Source organism: Arachis duranensis, chromosome 8 (genome assembly GCF_000817695.3).
Source record: "Arachis duranensis cultivar V14167 chromosome 8, aradu.V14167.gnm2.J7QH, whole genome shotgun sequence".
NCBI classification, from domain to species: Eukaryota; Viridiplantae; Streptophyta; class Magnoliopsida; order Fabales; family Fabaceae; genus Arachis; species Arachis duranensis.
In genome coordinates this window covers 38,961,909-38,979,670 of record NC_029779.3, presented here as the reverse complement: position 1 = coordinate 38,979,670, position 17,762 = coordinate 38,961,909, and the positions used below count along the sequence as shown (strand labels likewise).

At 31.5% G+C, this 17,762-nt stretch overlaps 1 protein-coding gene across 1 annotated transcript; it reads left to right on the top strand.

Annotated features, from left to right (window-relative positions):
* Window positions 1-6,559: 6,559 nt before the first annotated feature.
* LOC107462676 (transcription factor bHLH130) lies at window positions 6,560-9,926 on the top strand. Its single transcript, XM_016081304.3, has 8 exons — window positions 6,560-6,747; window positions 6,853-6,930; window positions 7,038-7,679; window positions 8,637-8,893; window positions 9,007-9,177; window positions 9,288-9,353; window positions 9,442-9,510; window positions 9,626-9,926. The coding sequence occupies exons 3-8, from the start codon at window positions 7,058-7,060 to the stop codon at window positions 9,683-9,685; spliced, it is 1,245 nt and encodes a 414-aa protein (XP_015936790.1). The 5' UTR covers window positions 6,560-6,747; window positions 6,853-6,930; window positions 7,038-7,057; the 3' UTR covers window positions 9,686-9,926.
* Window positions 9,927-17,762: the final 7,836 nt, after the last annotated feature.

The window sequence follows — 17,762 nt, the reverse complement described above, 5'->3', positions numbered from 1 at the left end:
CAAAATAAAATATAATAATTAAAAGCCAAATCTAACTAAAGATGCTCCTTTGAGTGAGGTTGATCTGCGTCATTGGCGCTAAATGCCAAAATCGGCGTTTAGCGCCTCAGGTGGCAGTAAGCTCCCAATTTTTTTCTGACTTCCTGGCGCTAAACGACAGGCTCGGCGTTTAGTGTCCTATGAGGTAGAGAACTTGCACATATTACGAGGCACCTGTCATTAAACACACAGGTCCACGTTTAGTGCTAGCGTGACAGAATGGCTACACGCAATCCAAAATACTTGGGCGCTAAATGCCAGATGCGGCGTCTAGCGCCAGCCCAACAGTATCAAAATTCTTCTCTTTTTTCTGCATAGACTCTGTCAAATTAATCCAAATTTTACCCGAAATAATTAAAACAGTAGAACGAATCAAAGTAGCATCCAAATAGGCTTCAAATACTAAAATCTCAATAAAACTCAATAATTTCATATCTAAAAGAATAAGAAAATAATGAAAAGATGCACACACATCACAATACCAAACTTGAACTATTGCTTGTCCTCAAGCAACTAAAAACAATATAGGACTGAGAAGAGAAATTGCCTAAGACTTGGGTGTTCATTTAAGCTATTGTCTATTCACTGAGTGGGGTTGATGCGACTGTGATTCTGAATAGGTTTGGCATCTCACTATCCTTTGAAGCTCAGAAAATGTCAATGTTCTTCAGAACTAGAACTTGGATAATATTATGAATTCTCTTCCTTTTTAACCTTTGATTAATCCTTGAACACAATTTTTCTTATCTTTTCTTTGGTGCTTTAAACTTTAAGCCTAGTCATGACTCTAAATGTTTTGTCTCAAGTTTAACTTGACACAAAAATACCACAAGCACTTAATTGGGGAACTCTTTGAGTTCAAATTTTTTTCCTTTTAATTTCTCCCAGTCAGTGGTGCTTAGAGCCTTTGACATACTCTATAATTATACTTGGTCTCAACTCTTAATGCTCTGTATCAAGAATTCATTAACACATTCACACCACAAGCATATAGCTAGGGAAACAACTCTTTGAACTTTTAAATTGGCACACTACACTAATTCATGTGTTATGGGTTTACAGGTGTTTTTCAAGAGAATCAATTAAATTGAACACCTTATGAGTTAGTGTATGGCCGTAAAGTTGTATTGCCACTTGAAATAAATTTTCAAAACATAAGGGTGACAAGGCAGAATAATTTGCTAGTCGAATAATATTGGTCGAGTATGATTGAAAAATTAGATGAGTTCGACCAAATTCGACTCAATGGCGCTAGATAGAATAATAAATCAAAAGAGATGATATCTAAGTCATACAATCGAAAAGTAAAAGGCAAAAAATTTGCAATTGGTAACTTAGTATTGAAATTAGTACTTCTGACTGAGCAAGTCAAAGGCAACGGGTCTTCTTTATGGGAAGGACCTTTTGAAATAGAAAAAATTTTTGATGGCGATGCGTATGGAATAAGAGATACAAATAGCAGTCGAATCATGCATGTAAATGGTAAGTATCTCAAAAAATATCATTGTCACTAAAACAAAGTAAATCGAGAATACTAAACAAATAAGTGCAAAAGAAAGCTAGAGCAAGCTCCTTTGATGGTTCATCTCTAACATTTTGTCGAATGCTTTTATCTCTGACACCTTATAATGAATTATTTGAGCCTTAAGCTCGAAAGACAGAGGATAAGGTAAGACTTAAGCTAAGTCAAACTATTGGGCTACACATTAGGGAGAATAAATAACTAATTTTTTTTAAGAGCCCAGGTTGATTCATGAAGTAAGCCGACAGGGAGGCTTTGAGGAGTTAAGATCCCAACCCACATATCATCGACTATTGCTTGATTCTCTGGTTGAGATCTAGTAAAAGAGTTAAGACATGAAATAGAACTGGGTCAAAATAAGAATAGGTTTGGGAAATAAGAAATATTGTGGTCTTCTTTAATGTCGAATAGGATCCTAACAAAGTTTCAAAAGGCGCCAATGGGAGACATGGTCTTTGCTTTCGTCCAAGAAAGTTGAGAAATACGGATAGCATCGATCAAAATGTTGGAAACTATAGAATCAGAAGCTATGAGTTGAAGTTCAAGAATAGTTTTTAGTCACAAATTTTCAACACAGAGGAGACCGAAAAGATTGATCGAAGGATCTCCTTGATGAATTTCACCGACAATAAAAAAGTATTTCATAAAGTTGACTTAGAATCAAGACAGGAAGATACATCGTTCAGAGAGAAAAGAGATTAGGATTTTTGAAAGGCAAGATTTTCGGAAATTAGGGATGATTTAATTGCAAAAGTAATGATGGAGTGAGAGTACTCTGCTCAAAGAACGACTCATTAAAGTCTAGGAAACATTATGTATTTTCAGAAAAATGCGCGTCATTTTAAATGATGCGTAACTGTCCTTTTAAATTTTGAGAATTTGAAAAGGTTCCATGTGCCTAGCACGAGAAATATTAAAACTTGTATTTTTTGAACAAAATAACAAATTTTAAAGGGACAATTTGTTAGTATAAAAATTGGATTTTTCTCGACAAGTGGGCACTTCGACTACCAATAGTTTTGACTACAGAAGCGGTATTTCAACTACAGAAATAGAAATAGGTAAGTTGAAGTTGAAGAAAGATGGTACAAAGAAAGTTGAAGTCAAAAAATAGTTATTGCCTTTCCTTGCATATCAAGACTTGCTATTCGACCTTCAAGCTGAGTGGAGGACATGTGTGCGAAATTTGAGGAGCAAATTGAAGAAACGCGAGACTTGAAGACCAAGAAAGATGTGGGTGTTAAAACTTGAGGGTCAAGATTCTTCATGGTCAAGACAAAGTCAGGACTAAGGAAAAGGAGGAAATAAGATCGTGGACAACATGCTACATGACAAGTCTATCTCCATGATTTATAAATAGTAGAAACTCAAAAGAGTTGTGAGACTTCTTTAAAAACACTAAATCATCACTCATAAGCCTCCGCCAAAATTTTCAGTCCCCAGCGATGTAATCGAAGACGATAGAGTACAAGTGCATGTGAATGTTGGAAGTCCACTTTCATTTGCTTTCTTTTATCTTTTTTTTTTCGTTTCTTTTGATTTATTTGTTTTCTTTTCATTATTTACTTTACGTATTTTATTTTTACTTCTGCTCTTCAAGCATTTTCGCTTTCTTTCATTTCAATTTGAAAGTTTTATTTATTTTCTTGCAATTCTTTATCATTTGTCATAACTCAAGCATCTCATACATTTTGACACGAATGCTAAATGATTCACGGGCCGAGCCCACTTTTTTTCAGAGGAGCCGTATATACTACCCGATACGTGAGGTCTTGATACAAGCTTGATTTGACACTCTGTTGAAAAATTCTATCGAGGTTGCCAAAAAAAAATGTATTATTCTTTAAATTCATCTCTAAATTCTTTTTCAATTAAATTAGTCCTTCAAATTATAAATTAATCATGTTTCTCCTTCCGTCACTTTATTAATATTTTTTGTTAATGATTAATTATATGAAATGTTAACTAACAACATACATAATATATTTATAAAAGAAAGAATCAATACAAAAATGAACAAAATGCTCATATTTTCATCTTTTTCAAAATTCAATATCTTTTATTCTTTTTTCTATCTTAAAAGAAATTTCTATCAAATTGATATGAGTTTTGTCAAAAAAGATCCGTCGAAGATTTAAGGTTCTTTATTAACAAGGGTATCTAATCAAGTTATTTCTTAGTCTGAGAAGACTTAAGGTAATAATATCTAACATTCTTAAATTGGTGAGATATCTAGTTTGAGTCTTACTTGAAAAAGTCAGTTAAATATCTAAGATTCTTAATTGGTAGTTTATCCAATCGAACCAATTTATAATCTTGAAAGGGTTCTCAAATAATATCTAACATTCTTAGTTTGGTGAAATATTCAATTTAAATCTAGCCTCAAAAGCTCTTAAGTAGTACTGTAATTGTGATGCAATCTAAGTCAAAACAATAGGTTGAGAAAGTTCAAGGCAAACAATATCCTTTATGCACTCATTCTATTAGTTGAACTTAAAACTATTTCAAGACTGAACGTAAACATTTTAAGTCAAATCAGTTTATATCACCGGTGTATTTTTTCTGTGAACTCTTACCTCTAGCAAGGGATCATTGAATCACAAACGTTATTCTTACTCTTATAGAATTATTTTAAAGGTATAAACTTTGCAAGTAAACAATGCAGGGATATGGTTGTTTTGATCCGATGCTTCTTTGTCATTTAGAAACCTTGCAACCAAAGTCCAGTGTTTGCCTAAATTTATGAAGCTTTAATAACCTTAAATAATAAAGCGCATCTCATAAGCTCGATTCAGATATTTAAACTAATAATCCAAGAGATAAACAATATTGCTTATAATTGATAAGGAAGAGGAAAAAAACAAAATCTCTGTTAGTTTTTTCCAGAAGATTATAGACACTTTGTCCTGCTTTTTGTTTTATCTCTTGTTCCGGTAGAAAAATGTGTTGAATATTTTAACTTGAGAATTGATGTGTTTGAAATTAAAATGCATGATGCATCGATAATGGGCACAGTTAGTTTATGTTCTTTCGAACAATTGCAATCATTTTAAACTAACCAATTCTCATACAAAAAATTTTAAAATAAATGAGTATCTTTGTAAAATAATTTTTTTATTATTAAAATTTGATAATTTTACACCAAGTAAATTTACTTTTGTGAATGGCCAAAATTTTTCTAAAAAAAAAAATTAAAAGTCTATAAATAAAATTTTGTTTCGTGCATCTAAATAATTATTCAGATATTCTTACAAAAATTTGAATCGGATAAACAAATTGTTTGCTAAATAAACTCATATAATATTTAAAAAAAATAATATTTTTTTTGTTATTTATTCATATATTTAAATTATTTAAATACTAATTTGTTATGAGTATTTTTTAAAATTATTTTTATGGAAGATATAATGTTTTGAGTCCCTGATAATTTACCTAATAATAATATTCAAAAAACGCATATAAATGTATAACATATTCAAGAGACAATTTCTAATATATATTTAAATTGAAAACTTAGTGTAGTCGACTTCACATAAAGTTGATATCTGAGAGGCGTTAGATGATTTAATTGATTTGACTAAATTTTCATCTAATAGCTCTCAAATATCAACTTCACGTGAAGTCGACTTCACCTAAGCTTTCACCTATATTTAAAAGGCAAAAAACCGAAACCGATTGGCCCTTCCTGCAACCAAAGAACACTTGACGTACAGTTTTATTCTTCTTATTCACCACCAATGCATACAAAGGGTTGCTTGGTCAATAAGCCAAGCATCACTTGTCCACTTGAATTTATTCTCTACTAAACTACTGCTTAGATAGCATCTTCTTCATTTCAATTTATCAAATACAAAGCCTAATCGTAACATCTTATAACCACATTGAAATTGTACATAGTCAAAAATTGAATTCACCAGTGTACACTTTTTTTTTTTTGGTTTTTTTTTAAGAAAAGAAATCACTTATGTAGTAGCTACACATTATTGAACTATTTGACTTTTATTAAACAAGTCAATTGAACAATAATATTTCTTTTATTCTTTATTGAGGGTCCTTTTGACTTTTTTAAGTATATTTATAGATTAATGTATATAATTTTTATTTAAATATATTAATATTTTATTTTTATAGCATTTTCTAATTCAACTATCTGTTAAAAATTTAAACTTTATTTAAGCATTTTTTTTGCTAATAAATTATTATATTCAGAGAACAAAATTTAAATTTATGGTACTCTATTTATTTATTTATTTGTTTATTCAATAGATGTAAATTTGATTGTGCATCAAAATTAAATTTATATTTATTTTGTAAAAGTATTTTGCTAACAAATTCTATACATTTGATATCATTAGAAATTTTAATTTTATTTTTTAACAAAATCTTTCATCTTTTGTATTCTTCACAAGAAAATTCTTTTGTAAAATTTGTTAGAGTTGATTATAAATGAATTTTTTTTCCCTAAAAATATTGTTATTAAACTTTCACTATTTAATGTTAGAGAAAGTCTTGAAAACTAATGTTATAAAGTTAACATTAAAATTAATACCCAAAATTTTAAGAAATAAGAACATTCAAAATTCAATTAAAAAATTATCCAAAATTTAAATTTAACAAATGTTCATTTTTAATGGGTTTTATTCTATCTTATTTGACCAAGTGCTATAATATTATGCAGTAGACAGTAGTGCTAATTTCTTGCCTTTTTTTTTAATCAAAGATAAGTAGATTCAAATTCATGACCTCTTAAATGAGTATAGAAAGATTATGTCATTTAAACTATGATTCATTTTTCTGTCATTACTCTTAATGTTGTGGCAAATATGAAATATGAGAACCCTAAAACCAGATTTAAAAGTTTGACGGTTTCTAAATTCTACCATATTTGTCAACGGCAAGTGGATGAACATTTAAAAAGGTAAGAATGGACCACATTATCTGATCAAGGTATGATTGTTATAAAGTGGAAACATAAGGGGTTATTAAATAGCAAGAAACTGCATAAATATGTCACAGCCTCACAGGGCCAAGACACAGACAACAACAATCATAGTTTTCCTCTCCACACACTCTCCTACCTGTTCTTCCCTCTTCTCTCTCTTTTGTTCTTTCAGTGAAAAAAGAAAAGATCTCTCGACCTTGTTGGAACTGAATCCTCCTGTGCCCTTCATATATAGCCTTTTCAGGTAGGGACTCTGTTCAGGAACGATTCTGCTGAGCTTAGATTAATTTTCTTCGTAAATTGCCATTACCAATTTGTAATAAATAACAATTTTGTTCAATCTTTGCAGATATTGGCGATTGGGAGCTTTATTGAATTCCTCTTTCAATATATAGTCCGAGCATAATAACAACTTCATAATAACCAAGTAATTAATAATTTAATATTAGTATTGCTTTGGTTCTCATTAAATAGTTGCTTAGATAGCTTATGAAAAGGACGAAATACTAAATGTTTATTATTTGTTATTTTCAGGTGATTATTTTATAGACAGGATGAGTGTTATGTATAGTCCTGTTCTCAAATACTCACATGGAGTTCTAAGAAAAGGCCATGAAATGATTTCAAATATTAACCATCATCAGCATCAGGATCAAAATCATCATCATCAACAACAACAGCAGCAAAATTCTAGATTATTGAGGTACCGTTCTGCTCCAAGTTCATTCTTGGAAAACCTTGTTGATATTAACAATGGTGGTGCTAGTGTCAATGAGGACCCTCCTCTGGGACATGGTTGTTACCATCATATTCCATCCACAAGCTCATCATCAGAGGCCATGTTTTCCAAGCCGATACAATCAAACAATGGATGGAGCCGCCGCGATTCGGAACCTGTGCAAGTCCAAGAAGAGTATGGAGGAAGCAACAACAAGCCTACTGTGTTGAAGGAGGAAAATGGGAATTCTTCTTTCTTAAAGGAACAAAATGGTTACCCTTATTGGACTCAGCAAATTCAAAGTTTGCCAACAAATAATAATGGTTATGATGGCTCTTTTGGTGTAGTGAACTCTGTCAATTCAGATCACTCTACTCAATCTGAAATGGGTGTTAGGAGTTGCTCCAATCTCATCAGGCAAAAGAGTTCTCCAGCTGGATTTTTCTCCAGTGAAAATGGTATGCATTTTCTTTTAGTAACTCCCCTCCGTGAATTAAAATTGTCAACTGATAAAAAAATGGTAAAATTAATGTATATTGATATCATTTATAAAACTATATAATAATTTCATTTATTAAGTGTAAGATTGACAAAATTGATAAAAAAAAAATATTAAAGTCTACTTTTATAAATTTATATCAATATGTAAAAAAAATACACCAAAAAACTTTTTTAATATAAATTAATTTCTGGATGTACATAAAAAAATTAGTCACCTACTAAATCAGTTGTCGATATAAAATATATGTATTAAAACACAAAATATAAATTACAAATAAATTAAATAACATATGTGTACAACAATATTTTTGTTGATAGACAAATTTGATGGCTGATTTTTTATGTGCACGTAATATTTTTATTTCTCTTATCTGTGTGCAAATGCCAATAATGATAGACGGATTTAATTTAGAGATGATCACTACAAAAATATTCTGCATATAATACAGAAATATCCAACAAGGATTTAATATATTTTGCGTGTATCCTGATTCCTGAGTGCATAAATATGTGTATTTTGAGCATAAAAATATGTATATTCTAAGTACAATAATATGTGTTTTTGTATGTTGAAACTATGAGTATTTCAAGCATATTTGTATTTTTACGTTACGAAGTCTCTATTTTGAGCATTAAAACATATGTATTTTGTTTGAAGGTAGCTATGTATTTATGTTAGAGATATCAGTATCAAACAAAAAAAATTACAAAAATTAACTTTGGTTGATTTAGTGGCTAGCTAATCCGCTTAAGTAATTATTGAGAGTTAGAATTGTAATTTATGTATACAACAACCTATTAGTCAGCCATAAATTGATGTATTTATGAGATTTATGCGGTGATAAGGTGATTGAAGAGTTTTTAGTTGTACAGAGAGCATTAGTCTCATTTCTCTTAAATATTTGTATTTGCAGCATTGAGAGAGGTTGAGAGGTTTAGATCCAATGATGTCTCATCTAATAGGTCATCCTCTTGCTTGAAAAGGATGCCACAGATTGCCGAATACGAAAACGAAAGTCATGAAGGAAACCTGGTAAATGATAATGGCAGCTCTAAGTACTATGTGCCTAGCTTCACCGGTGAAGTTTGGGACGCCTCTTCATTCAATTCCCAAAAAGCAGCAAGTGCAGATGAAATCATGTTCTCCGCTTCAACTGCTTTGGAATCTCAGGTATATCAATAAAGTTGGTAAATATTTTCGAATGCCTCATGTACTCCCTGAATATTTGTTAGGTAATATTTTTAAATCAAACATTGAATCAAATTGCTGATTTCTGATTTCAGGATTCAGATTTCTGCTCACAAAATCTTGGTTTGATTCATCATTTGAGTCTGCTTAGTTCTTCTACTAAGATGGGATCTATGGAGAAGTTTCTTCAACTCCAAGGAACCGTTCCATGCAAAATTCGAGCCAAAAGAGGCTTTGCTACTCACCCTAGAAGCATTGCAGAGAGGGTAAAATTCGTAGCAATTGGTTTTACAACTATAATCCATTAGTATTCATTCTAGATTCTACCATACTAGTGAGGCAGCCATTGAATCGTTAAACAAATGTTCAATTTCAGGTACGAAGAACACGAATTAGCGAAAGAATCAAGAAATTGCAAGGCCTTTTCCCGAAATCGGACAAGGTAACTAATCTAAAACTCTATCAATAGCACTCATGTTAATTGAAACTTCATATGCAGTTCGATAAATCGGTTGTTTCCCTCTTTGCAGCAAACAAGCACAGCAGAGATGCTGGATTTGGCTGTTGAGCACATTAAAGAACTGCAGGAACAAGTTAAGGTACATAACAAGAAAAGGATCTTCATTGCTAATGCTGAAATGATTAAACATATTAAAATTGCACCAAAGTCTATACTATTTATTTAACCAAATTACTTTGATCTCATTCATGCAGATGCTCACAAATATTAGGTCAAAGTGTAGATGTACAAATACTCAGAAGCAATATTCTTGACCCCTTTTTTCATGATTTAGTTCCTTGTAGATAGCAAAGGGCAGAAGCCTTTTCTTTTTGTGCCAAAGTTGGCAAATTGTATATTTAGATATATAATTAATAATGATGATGTTTTCCTAGTTTGAGTTTTGTTTAGCTTCCTTTGAGTGTCATACTTCACAGTCATGTTTAGCTGAAGTCATTGTAGTTTTTCCCCCCTTTTACTTAAGAAGTTTGATAGCATTAGCATTTACCATTTCGATTTTTTTTTTTTTTGCAACTTCAAATTACTTATTTCTTGGTGTATTACCCTAATTATTTCTCCACCGATTTGAACAACCAACCAGTTTAGTTCATATATATTGTTTGGCTTTTGGAAATGCTGCCATTAAAAATTTCCCAAGGAAAGGGAGAAAATAGCCTCTGCTCTTACAATGAATTTCCAGAAAGTAAAATTTTGAACCATATATAGTTTTTCATTTATTTATTTATTTGTTTGGTCATAAACATAACACAAATCTATATTGCCCCTGTCGTTAAGAAACAAAATTTACATTGCTCTTCCAACAAAGGAAAAAAAAAAAGGAAGAAAATCACATTGCTCCAATTTTTGTTATTTCAATCTACATGACATCAATCTTTATAAGATATAAACAAAGAGTCACTTAATTTAAAAAAAAAAATACCTGTTTGCAACCGTGCTTGTTCTTTTATTTATTTTTTTTGTTCTTATGGTATTTCTCAATCCGACAGGTTAAGAACTAATTTGCTGCAGATTGAAATTCCATTTAAGAGTTTGTCGCTGGCTAATAGGGTGTTGTATACATAAGGTGGGATTTAAATCTCTGACAATTATTTAAGAGGACTAGGAAATTAACAACTACACCAATCGAAGTTCGTTTATGTGCATGTTCTTTAATTGCACTCAGGTGGTGTTTGATCAACTACATTGTATTTGGACCTTTTCTTCCGGTAGGCGTTGCATGTGGACTTCAGCATGCTGGCTATGGTTATTCTAAAAAAATTTCAGACAACAAAATAAAATAGTAATTGGTTCAACTCCATTGTCAAAGATAACATGTCTCCTTGACACACACCCTTTCCTCCTCTGAGAAAAAATATATACTAAAAATAGAGTTGATAAAAAAGCGTCATCTAAAGTTTATATTTTTTAACCAACTTATTCCAACATCGTGTGATATGCACGAACTTACAACACAACTCTTGTTAGTTTGTCATAACTACATAAATTAACGTTAATATTCAAAATAGTTTCTGAAATTTGACTCCGACTCAATTTAGTCCTCAAGGTTTTAATTGACTCTAATTATACTCTGAAATTTTGATACGTACCTCAATTTAACCCTTATGTCATTTTTCGTCACCAAAAAGCTCACCTAACAATTTTAAATGACTGACACGGTAACGGTTAGACGACGTGGCCCAAATTTTCAAGGCATCAAATGAAACCCTCACAATGTATGAAAATAAAACCTACCGCAGCCCCAATTTTCCCAAATCATAGTAGTCGTTCCAAGAGTTGGGAAGAATGTTGGGAAGTGATGATTGGATTTTTGACGGTTTAGAATTTCACTAATGAAATCTCGTTGTAAAGTATAGTCTCTAAACCAACAATAATCCTTTCATACAAAAATTTGTTTGTCACAAGTACAAACCCCTAAAATCTATAAACCGAAGTATTTAAACCTCGGGTCGTCTCTCAAAGGACTTGCAGGGTAGTGTTCTTGTTATTGGTTATGGCCTTGTTTATTTTGGGGTTTTGGATGAGAAATATGAATAGTAAATGGTAAGAAAACTTTATTAACAAAATGGTCTTGGCAAGGTTTAGTTGTCAAGGGTCTTCATCATTATCACTAGCCACAAGTATGGTAGTTACAAGGATTAATCCCACTTAGTCATCCTTAAATCAATTAACAAAGGAAAGTCAAGTGAGTTATATCAATCCTAGTCCATAAATCCTAGCTTTCCACTAATTGGATTAATGAAGAACAAAATAAGAGAAATTACAACAAGAGGATAGGGATAGAAAGAAGAACCAAAGTGTAGCAATCATCAATTGAAGGTAGAAGTAGAAAGAGACTTGAATTAAACCTAGAACTATGAGATCCTAATCTAACCCTAATTCCTAATCCTAATTCTAGAGAGAAATGAGAGCTTCTCTCTCTAGAAACTACTTCTAACTACTTCTAAAACTAAACTATGACTAAAGTATGAAAAGTATGTGAAGTCTCTTGATTCCCCTTCAATCCTTGGCTTAAATAGCATCAGAAATGAGTTGGATTGGGCCCACAAGGCTTCTAAAATCGCTGGCCACGTGTTGCATTAAGTGGGTCATGTGCCACCATCGGCGCGTCCGCGTACCGTGCGCGTGCGCGCCCCTATGCGCGATGCAACTATGGCAAATCTTATATCGTTTCGAAACCCCGGATGTTAGCTTTCTAACCCAACTGGAATGGCATCATTTGGACCTCTGTAACTCAAGTTATGGTCAATTAAGTGCGAAGAGGTCAGACTTGACAGCTTTTTGGTTCCATCATTTCTTCATGAGTTCTCCAACTTTACATGCTTTTTCTTCATTCCCTTGATCCAATCTTTGCCTCATAAACCTGAAATCACTTAAAAAACATATCAAGGCATCTAATAGAATCAAGGTGAATTAAATTTAGCTATTTTAGGTCCTAAAAAGCATGTTTTCACTCTTAAGCACAATTAAAGGAGAATATACAAAACCATGCTATTTTATTGAATAAATGTGGGTGAAAGGTGATAAAATTCCCTAAAATCAATACAAGATAAACCTTACAAATGGGGTTTATCAGGAAGCAGCAGCCAAAACTCAGGTAATTTTAGCAGAATTCGTTTGCATAGTGGATGGGTGAAGAACGCATAAGACCAAAAAATTTTAAAATTAAATAATTAGCTATTTGTGAGTTAAAATATTATATTAAAATGTAATTTTTAAAATAATTATTTTTAATAAAAATAATTAAATAGAATTTTATGATTATTGATGCTTAATTTAGTTATTACTTATTCTATTAAATTTAAATTATTTATCAAAAAATAATTTAACAAAACGAAAATTGAATTGATTATTATTATTATTATTATTATTATTATTATTATTATTATTAAAATGAATCCATTATGTACATATAATAAAAAAAAGAAATGAAACTTGGCCCTTAGATATATATATATATGACCGTGTAAAGCTGATCCTTCATTTAATGGAACTATGATACTTTGATTAGTATTATTATTTAATATTAATTTCCTTGGTTCTTTTTTTGGCTTAAGCCATTAAGAAAACAAAAATCAAGAAAAAGGCAAACTCATAGCTTGTTTACATATATGTATATGTATACATAATGTGACACCTATGTGACACCTATTCCTTTTATTTCCTTAAGCATCTATCATCATCTTTCATTTGTTTGATAATCACCACCGAAGCAATATGAAGAGATAAAAGAAGAACGTGACCGAGAGAGAAAGAGAGAGAACCGTGATTTTCTTTGATCTTCCGGCTTCGATTTTTGAGATTTGTAACTCCAATTAAAATTTTAATCGAGTAAAAGTGTTTGTATTCTCTTCTTCTATACGTTAGCATTATTTTTGTCTGATAGAAGTTGACGATGACGTAGTTTCTCTTTTTTTTGAGTACGGTCAATTGAAGTTCTAGGAGGCACAGACGATTTCTGACGTTTTTTTTTCATCAACTCGGTCAGAAAATTTTTTCAATATTTTCATTGATTCTGATTTCGTACGAAGGTAGGGGATTTCATGTTGAAATTAATTGTTTTTAATTTATGAATGCTATGGAAGTCTAGTGAATATTTGCAAATAATTTATAATTATTTGGAATGATTGAATGATAAATTTGAATTGTTTGATTTCTTGATTGTTTAGGAATGCTGAGAATTCTGATTGTTGAGTTGGAAAGTCGGTTTGATTTGTTGGTATTGAACTGAGATTTGAAAATGATTTCTGATTTTGAAAATGTTTGAAAAGAGGTTGAGAATGGTTCGGTTGGGACTCGAAAAGGATGGCAAAGTCCGAATTTTAGGGGAGATGCTGTCGAAATTTTATTATGAAACTTAAGACTTTGTGTGAAATATTTATAAAAATGTTGGACTTGAAAAATTGTATTATTTGGCTTTTGATTTATTAAGAAAAGATTTATGTTTGGATTTGATTTATTAAAAAAGACTTTATATTTTGAGTTTGACTGTCGTCCTCCCTAAAGTCTCGAGACCCTGCCGTGAGATTTACTTAATAAATGATTCTTTTAAAGAGGTTAAATTTGAAATGGTTTTGAAGTTGGGTTGGAAAAATCATGGTTAAGAAAGAACTGATTTTTGTATGAAAGAAGAACTTGTTGTAAGTAAAGTGGTTTCAGAGGTTTGGAAAGGTTATAAAGAGAGGTGTTGGTTTTAAATAAAAATAACTTGAATTCGGTTTATTAAGTAAAGGGACCTCTACCACAGAAGAGCAGAGAACAGTGACTGAAAAGATATTGAGTGTTGTTGGGCCTTAGTGCCAAGTGTCTAGTGAAGACGGCGATACGTAACGCTCACTTAACACAATAGAGACGGTTTAGTGAGGACGGCGATACGTAACGCTCACTGGAGGCTGTGGGATTTATGTGTGAATGATTGTACGGGGATGTCCGTGTGTATGGAATGGATTCCAGGAGAATGTGGCACATGCTTCAGCTGGAGACTCAGCGCCTGCAAGTACTTGCAGAGGTCATGTTCGGCATACTTCAACTGGAGAATCAGCGCCTGCAAGAAGTAAAAAACTTGCAGAGGTTATGCCGCTGGAATGCCTTATCTGACTTGCGAGTCGAATTGCGTCGGGTGCGGGTCGAAACAGACAAATGAGCTCATTACCTGCAATAGGACTAAATATGTATCATCATTGTTTGCACATTTACATTTGATTGTGTTTATTTATCTTGTCTCTCTATGATTGTGATGTTTGTCTTATTGCTATTTGTTTGTGTGTTGATCTATTTCCTATGCTATTAGTTTGTGTATTGAGGTGACTGAGAACTGAGGTTGTGATTGAAATTTGTCTTAAGTTCGAAAAATTTAAAGAAGGTAATTAATTATACAAAGTAATAGTAAAAAGTATTTTCAAAAGGTTAAGTAAAGATAATTATTTGCATTTTATTTCATTACTCTTACGGCATTTTCATTCCCTACTGAGAACGCGTGGTTTGTTCTCACCTCAAAATCTTCCAACCTTTTAGTGACACAGGTTCGAAAATTTAGTTTGATGCTGCAGGCAATTATTATTCTTATTTGAGTTAAGTTTATGTGTTGACTCGCTTTCCTAGAATTCTCTCACCTTTGTTAGTTAAGATTTTATTTTATATAAAGGGATAGGAGTTGTATTTGAGTTTCATTTGAATTCTTTTGTATGATATTTCTTATTATTAATAACTATGTGACTAGTATTGCTTGGAGATCTTTGATATATGATTTTAATTAATAGAAACAAAACTTTTCAGCTTTTTCCTAAAAATTGAAACGTGAAATTGAACTAAAGGCTTAGCATTAAATAGTAAATATGGAAAACAGGTTAGTAATGTCTCACTTTTGGTACGATCATGACGTGCTAAAAGTTAGGGTGTTACATTATGATATCAGAGCAGTTCATTCTTGCTAGAGCCTTGGGAATGGACTGACTATGTTTCTTTGCATACTCTGAGTGTCTATCATGCAATATGACTTGTTCTAATGACAAAAATTTAGATTTTAGATGCATGACTGTCTATTGATTAATGCTGTTAGTCGACCATTGTATTTCTCATGGTATTAGGTCTGGCCAACTTAATACTAATGATTTATGTATATGGGAATACTAACGAGTTGTCATGGACAAAATAGAAGTACTAGATAACGTGAATTTCGGGGGTTTGAGAACGTTAAAGGTTACGAAGACAGCTCAATTTCAAAGTATAACATTTATTCGTGCTACATGAACTCGTGCCATCTCTTCTTTCATTATGTTCATTGGAATTCTTGCCATGGATATTTTCAAAATGAATCTGATTTTTTTTCTGACTAAATCTTGTTGTCTCCATGTACCTTTATTTGTTTGTAGACCTAATTGCCTACCTGACATCTTCCAAACATTATTTTTTTCTGATTTTAATTATACTTTTAAATACTCTAACTAGAATTATTATATTATATTTTACATATGAATATATATTCTATCGTGTAATTAAATAAAGATTTATTTTAATAAAAAAATTTAATAACCAAACTAAACATTACTTAGGTATGTATTTCATATTTATCTCTTAAATAATTATACAATTTATTTTTTAAACTGTTATATTGGTTTCTTCTCTAATATAATATAAAAAATAATTTTTTATAAAAATAATTTGTTTAATTATTAATTAAATAATAAAGTACTAATAAATTAAAAATTAAAAATTAAAAATATTATAAAAATACGGTAAAAAAGTTGAATTTTATCATTTTAAATTTCTGTTATTAATTTTAATAATATATTTATTTTTAAATAATATATGTATGATAAAAAAAATATGTTTATTTTTTTGGAGTACAAATTTTATTATTATATGTGTATGTTTATGATTTTAATTATACTTTTAAATACTTTGAATAGATTTATTTTATTATATTATATTTTACATATAAATATATGTTCCATCACGTAATTAAATAAAGATGTATTTTTTTAATAAAAAAATTTAATAACCAAATTAACCATTAATTATGTGGGTAAGCAGTGATTCACGCCAAAAAGAGGCATTGGCTATACTATACTGGGAAGAGAGGTTGTGTGGGAGGACATGGCGATGACGTTAGCGCTTCTTGTCACGAACGCGATGATGCTTGAAAGGACCAAATCTAGGTGATGAAGTGATAAACAAAGAATGAAGGAGTGGAATGTGCTTCAATTAACGGGAGTGGAGCTTTGATATTTTAAGAATAATAAATTATAAAATAACTCAACTATGGTTAAGATAAGGATTAATTATAATGTGATACATAACGAAAGGTAACTTACATGTTATTTTAGAGGGGTTGGATAGTATTCACCATATATATATATATATACGGGCCTGCTACACATACAAGCCTACAAGCAAACAAGTTGGCCCAGCCCAAACAGAAATCACGCGCATGAAGAGAGATAAGATGGCGCGTCAAAATCACGCGCTCAACATTCGAACGGTTACGTATGGCAGACTCTTCCACTTCTTCCACTTCTTCCATTTCTCAAGGCGCTTTCAAAACAACAAAACCCTCTCATTTTCGAGCGAAAATCAAGTTTCAAAATATAGAAATCGTAGTTCGAAAACTGCATCAAAACACCATCAACCTCTCTGTGAAGAATCTGAAGAAAAAACAAACCAAGAATACTCAACGTAAGTCCATTAAAATACTGTATATTTTACTTTTCTTCTACGTCGTTCTGCTAGGGTTTACTATTACTCTTGCTTCTTTGTTACACTGTTCTAAGTTATACGTCGTTCTTCTAAGTTCTACGTCGTTCTTCTAAGTTCTACGTCGTTCTACGTTGTTATTCTAAGTTCTCCTGCTATTTTTGTTGATTTTTGGGGGTTTATTTCGTAGATTCGGGGGTGTAAACTGCTTAACCTTGTAATGTGGCTTGATATTGAAGCATGGTTGACTGATATCTGACTGATATCTATATGGATGTATCTGAATAATATCTATGGGTGTATCTCACTGTAATCAATGGGTGTATCTTGTTTGACATCTTTGGGTGTATCTGAATAATATCTATGGGTGTATCTCACTGTTATCAATGGGTGTATCTTGCGAATATCTTTGTGTGTATCTGACTCATATATATGGGTGTATCTTACTGTTATCAATGGATGTATCTTATTGTTATCAATGGGTGTATCTGAGTCATATATATATGGGTGTATATTACTGATATCTTTGGGTGTATTTTTAGTTTCAGAGAAAATGGCAGCAAGAAACCAAACTAAAGACCTCAAATGTGCCACACATCTCCTGAATGATAAGTTCAGAAACATGACTGAGGAGAAGAAGGC

Excerpts from the sequence above, each read along its gene's own strand:
- LOC107462676 (XM_016081304.3), top strand. The coding sequence starts at position 7,058 with ATGAGTGTTATGTATAGTCCTGTTCTCAAATACTCACATGGAGTTCTA. Across the intron at positions 7,680-8,636 it reads ATTTTTCTCCAGTGAAAATG|CATTGAGAGAGGTTGAGAGG; the intron begins GTATGCATTTTC and ends TTGTATTTGCAG. Across the intron at positions 9,178-9,287 it reads CTAGAAGCATTGCAGAGAGG|GTACGAAGAACACGAATTAG; the intron begins GTAAAATTCGTA and ends GTTCAATTTCAG.